This window comes from Gymnoscopelus microlampas (assembly GCF_963454915.1).
Source record: "Gymnoscopelus microlampas genome assembly, chromosome: 4".
NCBI lineage: Eukaryota > Metazoa > Chordata > Actinopteri > Myctophiformes > Myctophidae > Gymnoscopelus > Gymnoscopelus microlampas.
In genome coordinates this window covers 21,652,828-21,664,920 of record NC_139941.1, presented here as the reverse complement: position 1 = coordinate 21,664,920, position 12,093 = coordinate 21,652,828, and the positions used below count along the sequence as shown (strand labels likewise).

The 12,093-nt window shown below is 42.4% G+C and overlaps 1 protein-coding gene across 2 annotated transcripts in view; it reads left to right on the top strand.

The window, feature by feature from the left end:
* Nucleotides 1-12,093, top strand: part of LOC311044237 (septin-2) — a 29,540-nt gene that overhangs the window by 3,337 nt on the left and 14,110 nt on the right. For both annotated transcript variants that reach the window (XM_084055682.1, XM_084055681.1), the window contains exons 2-7: nucleotides 1,999-2,055; nucleotides 2,624-2,723; nucleotides 3,412-3,498; nucleotides 4,231-4,354; nucleotides 6,516-6,650; nucleotides 6,786-6,903. In XM_084055682.1, the coding sequence (XP_083911808.1) occupies nucleotides 2,029-2,055; nucleotides 2,624-2,723; nucleotides 3,412-3,498; nucleotides 4,231-4,354; nucleotides 6,516-6,650; nucleotides 6,786-6,903 (591 nt within the window). In that variant the 5' untranslated portion in view covers nucleotides 1,999-2,028. The remainder of the gene's footprint in view (nucleotides 1-1,998; nucleotides 2,056-2,623; nucleotides 2,724-3,411; nucleotides 3,499-4,230; nucleotides 4,355-6,515; nucleotides 6,651-6,785; nucleotides 6,904-12,093) is intronic.

The window sequence follows — 12,093 nt, the reverse complement described above, 5'->3', positions numbered from 1 at the left end:
GGAACAGAAGAGAGGTGGGGGAGACCAAAAACACACAAAAATGAAGAAAAAGTAAAAATTCATGGTGTAGACCCTTTAAATACCAATCCCAGTGATATTTTCTCAACCCTTCAACCCCTCACGTTTACCGGTGTAAAAGAGTGTGTATAATAATGTTTTGTTCAACCTTTTGCAGTTTATTAGATAGTCATAAGAATCAGTCACCAATCACCATTATGGGAAATTATTGTTTCAGTCTCATAAGGGAAGAAAGTAAGTACAGTAGACCCCTGATATTATGTGTCAGGAAGGTGAATAGTTCCACCAGTACCACTGCCCCTTCATGGCTTCAGTCCAGATAATAAATTAAGTACGTAAATACGCTTCACATGCCAGGACTTTACTTTGGTGTAAGTTTTGGCCCGAACTGTTAAATCTCCCTCGGGGCTGGCCAGTCACACATAGCTGTGTGTATGTGCATGTGCATGCACTTCAGTAGCACACAGAAGCAGGGGCGATTAAGTGGCCATTATTGAGTGGGTACTGGGTATTATTGCGGTGTGCCTCCTGCCTGCCTGTCCTGTAGTGTTGTCTTTGTGTTATTACCACAGCCATAATGGAACACTTTAATTAATCTGCCGCCAGACTAATGCTGGTTCCCACAGAGCCTGTCCAGTAATAACATGCAAATGTGAGTGTGAGTATGTGTGTGTGTGCATGCACCTGTGTATGTACATGAACTCAGTTATTATTTCTGTAATATTGTGTTGTTATGCTACAGCTATTATCTTGTTTGTCTTGTTTTGACACTAATGCAAGATGGATGACCATTCCTTAAGATCACACTTTTTTCTTTAAGCATACTTAAGTTGCCCACATGGCTCTCAAGTTTTCTCCTGGTGGTTTAACTGAAATAACCTTTTGACAGCAGACACAGTTCTTGCCCCCGGTCCCCCACCCTTTCACCCAAAACTGTCTTTGTCTACTCTTGCTGTTCCACATGTGGTCAGTTGTGAATGTGGTCGGTGGCAAGGCACGTGTTCTCCCTCCTCCCCCCAGCACAGTAGTCCTGTATAGGAAAGGCTTCAGGAACCAGTGGGATAAACAGCCATTGTTCTGGCTGTGGTCTTGATGAAACCACCCTGTCAGAATGAGAGATCTCTGCCCACTCTCATGTAGATATAGAGGCCTCTAGTACCATCTCACGTCCTGACCGTAACATTGTGAAATTGGTGCCCAAGTGTCCACAGAAGCTTGCTTGGTATGCTGGGCGTTTCAACACCAAGACCAAAGAAGAAAGGCCTTTTTGAGTTGTGCTTTTCGTAACTAACTAACTTGACGTAAACGGTGCGTCTCCCTTTGGCAGCACACGCTAGCCTGCCTCCTTCTAATTCTTATCACACAGCACCTGTCAAAGGCCAGTGTGTGGGTGATAAAATTGAGCCGGCTCTTCCTGTAAGGTCATTATGGGTTTAATTAATCAAACGGGCTCATTACTCTGTCATCTGTTCACAGTCATAGCGTAAACTGGGCACTTGGGGCTGACAGCCCATAGGGTGCAACCAATGGAAGTCTGGGAACCAACCTCAGACCTCCCAGACCTACTAATCGCTGCTTTGTCCACTGTTATAGTGTTGGGTAGGGTAACATTAACTTAATGTGTGATCGTAATAGGAGATGGCCTTAATGAGTAAGGCTAAGTGGAGTGTGCCTGAATGTGAACGTTATTGATGCTCTTGAAGTAAAACATTGTCCAACTTAATGGTCATGGAAGCCGTGAAAATTCTGCAGTAGAAGGAGGATTTCGTAGGTTTCTCCTGGTGAGAAATTGTCTCAACCTGATGAATCCGTGGTGTGATGATAAGCTCTCAGGGGCAGTCTAACCTGCTTCAGACTGCATTCTAGAAACTGCCAAATATAATTTAATTGTACAGACTACCACTCAGTATTAAGTCTGAGAGGCTATCTACTCTGAACTGCGCTAAGTTGCATTAATTTGTTCTTCTTCTCCACCAACAGGTTTCCTCTAAGCATCCTGAAGCTGTGGCCATGTCTCAGTCGGTAGAGAAAGGGAAGGTGAGCAAGGTGGAATTTCCTCCCCATTACAGCTGTTGACACCCTGAAAACAAGACTGACTAAATACCTTAGGGACGAATACTCAGATACGGTGATGGTGATTAGCACTTACTCACAACACTTGAGATCTCACATAGCACACACCCTCGGACAGGCATCCAGAGAGGATATCCTGTTTAAACGCGAGCGTTTCACTGTGGCTTTTTATTGCCCTCTGGAATTTTTTAATCTTACGCATCGCCATCAGTCTCACTTTCGTGCATACTGTACACACTTGCACTTTTCGACCAGGCACCTCATAAAGAGATGACAAATGTTTATGGAGGAACTAAATACATTGCTGCACAACAACACAAGGCCATATCTCCCAAAGTTAATATAATGTGTGGTAGCCATTTTAGTTCTTAAATGTTAAATAAAGAATTCCCATTTATATGTAGAGGTTTGAACTCTTAACATACAAGTTTAAGACCTTCGATCTTTTAGTTCCTTTACAAATGTGTTTTGTGATTATGCTGAAATGTACACAAACTCACGCTGAAATGTGTGTATCTTTTGTGCTGGACAGTTCCCAGAGGCAGCAGGTTATGTAGGTTTTGCCAACCTTCCAAACCAAGTGCACAGGAAGTCCGTGAAGAAGGGCTTTGAATTCACCCTCATGGTTGTTGGTATGTGATCACCTTCCTTTTATAATAGAATAGAATAATTGAGTGACAAAGATTGAAGTAGGTTCCTCTGTGTCGTCAAACTAGTATCACTGCAGATTCGCTTTAGCATTTCTGTAACGTCATGCTATTGCATGTTTCACAATAGTGAATATGTGGCGTGATACTAGTCGGACAACAGGGACAACTACTTTATGGTAGAGGGTCATTCCAACTATACATGCTCAGAAAAACCCTGAGAATGTATTTGTTCCCCTACTGTACATTTTTACACTCTTAGGATTTTAATGTGCAGGCTGTTTGGTTGGTCTTGTGCATTATAGAGTACATGTGATGTAGGCCTGTCACAATTATTACATAATCCTAATCACAATTATTTGAGATAAGCACAAATTATTTTGCATAACCGTCATCATTTTTTCCCATGTTGAAAACGAAATGTTTTTGCAAAAGATCGGCAGTACTTTGTATATTTAAGATATTTGTCATACCTGCCCAGTGCAAATTTTGTTTACAAAACCTAAAAGGCAAACGGAAATGTAATTTTGTATGTATGTGTTTCAATGTTCAATGCCAAAAACACAATTTAATTGTTAATTATCAAGTAAAATGTTATGATTGTGACAGCCCTAGTGATGTCTATGAGGAGTCAAGTGGTACCGTAACTATTTTGTCATGTCTTTGTCTGCAGGGGAGTCTGGCCTGGGCAAATCTACTCTGATAAACAGCCTGTTTCTCACTGACCTCTATCCTGAGCGCTACATCCCTGGTGCTGCAGGTAACCACACACGCACACACACAAACTAACACATGCACACATACTGTAATAAAAGAGAAAGGTCTATTCCAGTGCCTCTACAGTGCATTATTTTAACTGGAATGTTTGGAATGTTTCTTGTATTAGTCTCAAAAACAGACCCCCCCCCCCCCCCGTCCCACCCCTAGGCCTACCTTATGACTTGACCTGGATTATTGTCTGGTTTCAAAACAACCCCAGCCCCTCCTGGTTAGATTTTTTTTACACATCAAGTAATTTATTGCATAGGTTCTGTAAGTGGCGCCCAGTGACCCCCAGGGGTCCAGTAAAATGAGTTAATATTGCATCAAAACCAGCTGAACCACTTCAGCTGGTTTTGTACTTTGGCTATTCAAAAATAGCCAATCTGTAGATCGTCTGTTTCTGAAACATTTTGAGAAATCTTGAACAATTGTGAAAAATGTAGAGTAGTGTAGAACATTTTAACAACACAGATTTCCTATGGCCCCTGGCACAACATCTTTCAGATGGGGGTCCGCAGCCAATTACATACATTTGGGGGTCCTTGACATGAAAAAGTTTGAGATCCACTGGTTTATTGTGACCGAAGGCAGGGCTCAGCCTCATATTAAAAGCTGTGATCCTCCCAGTCCAACAGGATGATATTAAAATAGCTAGGAACCCGCCTCGGGTCATGGAACAACTCGCCGCTGTATTTTGACCTTCTCTCTCCGCGCTCTACCGACTATGCAGAGAAGATCGAGAGGACGGTGCAGATCGAGGCGTCCACCGTGGAGATAGAGGAGAGGGGAGTGAAGCTTCGACTCACGGTGGTCGACACGCCCGGATACGGAGACGCCATTAACAGCCAGGACTGGTGTGTTTCCCCTGTGTGTGTGTCTGTGTGTGTGTGTGTGTGTGTGTGTGTGTGTGTGTGTGTGTGTGTGTGTGTGTGTTTGTAGGAGGTGGTAGAGATAACAAGTGTTTCCTGCTCATAGTGCTCTCTCTCGTTCTATCTTCCTCCCCCTCGTCCCCCTCCTCCTCTACTCAACCTAGCAAACTCACTCCAATTTCTTCGTAATTCTCTCCCCCGGTTTCTCATCTCTCCTCCTGTCCCCTCGCCAACTCTCTTTCTCAGATTTCTTCGTACTTTTCTCCACCGATTTCCCACCTCTCCTCCCGCAGCATTCCCTGACTGTCCTCTCGTCCATTTCCTTTGTGTGTGTGTGTGTGTGTGTGTGTGTGTGTGTGTGTGTGTGTGTGTGTGTGTGTGTGTGTGTGTGTGTGTGTGTGTGTGTGTGTGTGTGTGTGTGTGTGTGTGTGTGTGTGTGTGTGTGTGTGTGTGTGTGTGTGTGTGTGTGTGTGTGTTTACATGGGTGTGTGCCACCTCCTTCTCATGCCAGTGGTGCGGTTGTTAAACCCCCCCCCCCCCTCTCTCTTTCTCCTTGCATCCTCTCCTCCTCCCTGTCCCAGTTCCATTTCCTGTTGATTGTCCTGACATGGCTGTATTTGTACCCCTGGGACTGCATTCCCCTCCCCACGCGAAAAAACAAAAACAGAACCTTAGAGACAAAGAGACAATCACACCAAGCATCCCCCCTTTACTTTCTTTACATAACAAAATGTATATATCATCGGTGTTGGCCAGAAACCTTGTATCTCCATGTTTTATAAATCAATTCCTTATTTTATATTTTGTTTATTTTTTATTTTTTATTGTATGACATTGTCACACAAAAGTAGCAAAGATAGCAGATTTATCATCTTTAACATCTTTATCAATAACAAATAAGTCTGACCACCAATGAAACAACATTGGATCCATTAGAACACAGGTCCATCTCCTGAAAAGGAGGTGACCTCCAAGGTTTCCACCCGACAGCAACGATTTATAGAAAAAATCCCCAGTGTGTAATGAAATGCACCCATGGGGGTACATTTTGAAATGAACACTGAGGATTTCCTGCGAATGTATGTAATTACGTTCATTTAATTATATATAAACATACACTGGGAATAGGATGGATGGTGCATTATATTCTCTTCTGTGTATACAATTATTCACCGTATGTAACCGTGACCTCCATCTCTCCAGCACCTGTGTCACTGCACTGCTTAATGTTCCAGGGGTCGGTGTGCTGTGGTTGTTGGGTCACTAACCTGAGCGGCGAGGGAACCTAATGCTTTGTAATTGCTGGTTTGGGTTCTTAAGCGCTGCGAGGACCATGCACACGGCACCATTGTGCGTGTGTGTGTAATTGGTGGTTAAATCAAGGGGTTGGTTCTTAAAAGTGTACAGTAACTGTCCGACAAAGGGTTTACTTTTATCGCCCCCAACTTAAGCAATCCTGAGAAGAGAGCACCGCACAACTTCTTAACTATGGAATTTGTCATTCGAATCTTTTATCCGCTCAAAAGTAATTGATTGTGGGAATGCGTGGTGGCATAGCCAGTTAGTGCACAGACCATAATATGCTCCTTATGATCGTTAGGACCTGGGTTCAAATCTGACCCTGTCTTGTCTTGCATGTCTTTCCTGTCTCTCTGCCCTTGGTTTCATGTCTCTACACTGACCTATGTGAAAAAAAGTAATTGATTGTACCATTTGCACTGTGTACAAGGGAATATGAAAAGGAATTATCTATACCAAAAGGATTCAGATAGTGGGATATTTCAAATATTTGTATCTAGAAGCTTTGGAATATAGATGAAAAGTGAAGGGATACATCTAGGCCAGCACTAGGCGACTGAGGGAAAGTGCCGGGCGCCTAGATAATGACTCTTACTGTGCCTAGTGGCCCTGAAGGAAGTTATTAGTGGAAGTGGTTCAGATGTCTGATGGATTAGCTACATCCCATACTGAGAATGAGCATCAGTCTCATGTCCCCTTGTCTCCCTAAGTGACTCTTTCCCTTAGATCGTTATTAAACCATCATAGACCTCTCATCAGTGCTTGTTGTAAATGGTGTTTGGTAGACAGTTGCTTTATGTGAGATCAAGAGTTTTACAGCTGTGTTTGTTGCTGCTTCTGATCTCAGCTTTAAGACCATCATCCAGTACATTGACAACCAGTTTGAACGATACCTCCACGACGAGAGCGGCCTGAACCGGAGACATATTGTGGACAACAGGGTGCACTGCTGCTTCTACTTCATATCTCCTTTTGGACATGGGTAAAGAAAACACAGTTAATACATACATTCCTGGTGACACTTGGCCTTTTTGACACAAACAATTTGCGGTAGCTACTCTTGAATGATCACTTCCTCTGCTGTCCTGTGTGTCTTCTTTGTTTTCCTCCCTACCAGTCTAAAGCCACTGGATGTGGAGTTCATGAAAGCCATCCACAGCAAGGTGAACATAGTACCTGTCATAGCCAAGGCTGACACCCTGACGCTGAGAGAGAGGGATCGTCTCAAGAGGAGGGTGGGTTGGACTCACACACTCACACCATGCTCTGAAGTGGAGAGAGACCCCCCCCCCCCCGTATGGTCTCAGGGGGTCTCTCTCATTAGTTAGAACTTGAAACTTGTTACAAAGCCACAACGTGCACTTGTCTGTGCACTTGTTGCCAGGACATGAGGAGCATCAGAGGTCCCTGATTATGAGTTGTTTGTGTCCCATCGCAGCTGTATGGTAATGATAAGAATAATAATGCTAATAATAGCAAAGTAACTTGTTTGGCACACTGTATCACTGGCAGCTAGTGCAAGTCGGACATCCGTGCATTCGTGCGCATATGCACACATCTGCCTCCACACTCTGTGTGTGTGTGTGTGTGTGTGTGTGTGTGTGTGTGTGTGTGTGTGTGTGTGTGTGTGTGTGTGTGTGTGCGCGCGTGCGCGTGTGCATGTGCACTCATACAGTATGTGTGTGTGTGCAGAGGTGTGGTCTACTTGCATGATGTTTTGATGATGCAGCCAGCTTGCCTCTGGACAATGAAAGACCCGCATAGAGTGCCAGGGAGGAAGATATAAGGGAGGAAAGAGTGGGAAGGACTGAGGTAGAAAGAGAGCGGGTTGTGTGTACGTGTGTGTGTCTGTGCATGTGCATAATAGAGAGAGAGAGAGCACATTGCGTCCAGTCATTTCCAGATGCTTCCTATTGGAACAGACCCAGGTGTCTGCCTGCCTGCACGCTCCACAGTTTCCTGCTGTCCAGTGCTGTGGGAAGAGACACAGCAGTGTGATATAAGACACACACACACACACACACACACACACACACACACACACACACACACACACACACACACACACCTCTGGAGAGGTGTGGTATGTTCAGCTGATAACCTTAACCATACACAACAGAGAAAGGCTGAGCTAATAGGATATCCTGCTTCTGTGATACCCTCTTCTCTTGAACCTCCCTCTTCTCTTCTCTTCTCTTCTCTTCTCTTCTCTTCTCTTCTCTTCTCTTCTCTTCTCTTCTCTTCTCTTCTCTTCTCTTCTCTTCTCTTCTCTTCTCTTCTCTTCTATTAAATAATGGATCCAGAGTCGGACGTTATGATTTATATTCAAATTAAACCTTTTATTCATAGTAAATAAGTACCTTTCGTACCAAGAAATGCAATGATTTTCACATAAGTTGAAAATCTGCTGAGAGTAGCAGAAGAGAGGGCGGGTCAGAGGGCCTTATCCTTTGTCAAACCAATGCTTGCTCTAATGATAGAGGTTTTACTGTTAAAAATTAGCCCAAATCCTCACAGGAGGAAGTGGTTGTCACTTGAGCATCACAGCCTTGGTTGAGTAATATATCAACAGTTGAAAACAGTATTTTAGGATTATGCTTGTTCTCTGTGATTATATTGGGTAGATTAGTTTGTCTCCTTTCGTGTACCCTGGTTATATTTTGCAACTTCTGCTCTAAGAATGTCATAATATACAGTCAAAGCTTTTGAGATGACATGTATAATTTTGTTCCCCTTCTGGCATACGTTTCTCTACAACCCATAGTTTTAGCTTTCAACAGTGCAACAGTATCAAGAGATTTAGTCGCTTCCGTATATTATATTGTGTGTGTGACTCAGTTTGAGTGTGTTCAGACTAGACATTTGTGTGATCAAACGTGGATCCTGCTTCTGCAGATAACAGAGGGGGCCAGTCAGATAAACTGAACAAGACCATGTTTGCGTGTGTTGATAGAATCCTCTGGTGAGCGTGATATCTTTTGTAGTCTATGTCGTGGATATCTGTCTGGGCCCTTTGGCTGTCTGCTGGGCCTCCCGGTACTAGCCCCTTAGCAACATGTTTAAAATTTGGGATGCATCAATACCACCTTTGTTTTCACGACCATGCACAAGTACTTAACTTTTGAGTGCTCGCTGATACTAAGTATATGAGCATATTCATTATCAATGTTTTATTTTTTTAAATGCCACAATTGAAACGATTGTTTCCATTTTGGCTTTAATTATACTGAGCAGGATTTCCCCTTTTGGAATAACATAATCCTAAAAATAATCTATTTACAAATTAATCATTACTTAGGGCCTATCTACAGATGTAGGGATATCAGTTCTTTGAGTTGGTCTTCACTGATGGTAGCCTGGTACTGATAGGGTTCAACAATTAATCAAAAGTAATCAAAGAATATGATTTTACTTTTCTCAATCATGAAACTTGACAAGTAATTCAAACACCTTCATTTTGTCAGCTGTTTCGTCCATCTGCTCATTACCGAGAGTTAAAAACCAGAACATTATACAACCTGTCTCTCCGTCCATCAGGCTCACAGAGGAACAATGAAATCACAGAGACAATTACATAGATATGACATATGTCACTGAGAAGCACAATGAGCAACAAATGCATCAATTCAAATATTATAAAATCATCTTTTCCCATCAAACATCATCATTAATTGTGATTAGTAATCGTGATTACAGTATTCAGCAAAAATAATCAGGCTTATCATTCTAGTCATAATCGTGCATCCTAGTATTTACTACCTGATGCCAGTATAACAGTATCTATGCACCTCTATATAACCCCAAATTTGCAGCCCACAATCATATACAATGAGGATTATAGTATATGATATTCTGTTTGCTATAAAGATCAGCTTTAAAAATAAATATTTGTCGTTTTTCAAATTCATTTTAAACTGAAATAAGCCAGGTTTAATTAGATTACTCCTTACAGTGGGAGTTGGCAACATAAGGGTAATACGTTTTTAAGCCATTTCCTGGATGAGGAACATCACAGAGTGTCTGTGTTCACATTCCCACAGGGAGAGTACAAGGTAATGCCACATAACTAAACGGTATGTGGGGCATATTTTCTTGTAAGTCCTTGGTGCTCTAATATTTTCAAGTCTGAGACTCTTTTTGGCTTCGAAGGGTAACCTAGAACCTTCCATAACCTGAAACTTTCCAGAACCTGTGAAGATGTGTGATTTTTTTTGTTTTTGCTTATGTGTCCATTATAAGCAGAACCACTCCTGAATTTCCATGTACGTCATAAAAAACGAACACATTTTAAAAAGCGATCTACAAGCTCACAATGCGTCGCAATGCGCATCCCGAGTCAGCATGTGTGTGTAGTTTATGTGTTTATTTCTCGTGGAATCGGCAACAAATGCATGCGTGCGCACACACACACACACACACACACACACACACACACACACACACACACACACACACACACACACACACACGATCGTGAGTCCAAGCATTCTATCATCGTCTGCTCCAGTCCATAAGCCAGGCAGAACTAAACAGTGATTTCAAGATATGTTGTTGAAGTAATGCTTCCTATATCAACAGTTGACTCTGTTGTGTGTGTGTTCTACTACTTTTCACACAAAAATGTAAGGAATGCAAAAGTTACTTAAACTTTCTTTTAGTAACTAATAACTTTTATAATACAGTATCTCGGTTAGTAACTCAGTTACTTTTTGAGAGCAGTAACTATAGCTAATTGATTACTAACTTTAAGTACCTTACAATACCGCTATTGAAATTGTGACGATAATATTGTATTGTAATGAAAAAAACAATTTTCTTTTTACATTTTTGTTTACACATTTTCCAAAAGGATTTACAAGCTCAGAGAGTCACAACATGTCGCATTTTCACCGATCTACAAGCTCACAACATGTGACGCGTTGTGAGCTTGTGAATCGGCTATTTTTGAAAATCTTCTGAAATAATAAAATAAGACGTAAGTGATTAAAACCAGGAAAACACAATGCTTATGCCGTATCATGATATTACAATATCCAAAATACCAGATGACATATAGTCTGATATCATAATTATCTACCGGTATATACAGTACTATATTGCCCAGCCCTACATGATCATGACTTTTGCCGAGTGTTAATTCTTCCACCCTCCACCCACTCACCTTTCGGCCTCTCTCTTTGACCAGAGCCCACCACTTCTCCCTGCATGGCCAGTCTCAGACCCCCTGCCCGCCTCTCATTCAGCCCTTGGAGACAGTGGGCTGGCGTGCCGGAGCTCTGCTCAACACAATTTTGCTAGGCTCCACCAGAGGACAGAGAGCCTGTTTTTCCTTGAAGGCTGAGGATCACACAGCCAGTTTGTATGAAAGCGCTGAGCCAGTGTCTTGCGAAAATCATGGTCACAGTAGGCATTCAGGACACACAATCTCCCCCCTCTGCATTTTTTAAGTATCCTAAGGCTCTAGATCCGCTAAGGTTCTTAACCTTCTACAGCTCAATAGATGTTGTCCATACTGTACATAACAACACGTAAGTCACTCCAGCACCAGTGGATGAAATACCTTTGTATTGTACTCTGTATTAGTGGTGTTTTTGTGTTGTGACCTTCCGAGAACTTGTTGAGGGTTCCTGTGGCCCTTAAGATGAACAAAACCATTTCCTGTTGCCAGTGGCCCCTCCACCCCGAACTACAGAAAACCCTTGACTGTATTTGCCACACAAGCCAAATGCACTCTGCTCCGTTGTTTCCATAACATGTGCTAGTTGGCAGTTTGCGATAAGCTTGGGTCGTGCCCTTTTTATATAGATCTTTTATTTTTTTTACCTCAGCATTTTTTAATGGTGTTTTCGTTCTTCGTTGGCAAGCATTTAAAGTGCTAGGCAGTGGTGGACTGCTAGGAATGAGTGAAAGAGGGACAGGAGACACACTGTGATAGCATCACTCTGATCTTTTCCTCTTTCCTGCTCAACCGTCCAAAACTACGATCTGTCCAATAGGATTGCTTCCCATGCTCCACTAAGTGTTCCCTTAACAGACATTTCCCAGTGTCTACTAACAAGCAATTAGTGTTTGGAGTTCAACAAAATTGTACTTGCACATACACACCACATAAGGCTAATACTGTCTATGCGCAGTACATCACCAAACACAAAATATAGATGATGCATGTGTCTTAAGAAACGTGTACGCAACATAGCGAAAGAATTGAGACAAACTATCTAATCCTGGATGGGCCGTTATTGTCAGGAAATAATTCAGCCCATCAGCACCAAATTGAGATAATATCCCCAGAGGGTGGCATATTATCTAAATTTGGAAAGAGTGTGTTTACTGGGAGGGTTTCACTAGCTTTTGTCTCATCATCCGAAGTTTTTAAAAATAGGCAAGATGGCACAGTGCTGCCATGCAGTCAAAATGGTCTGAGG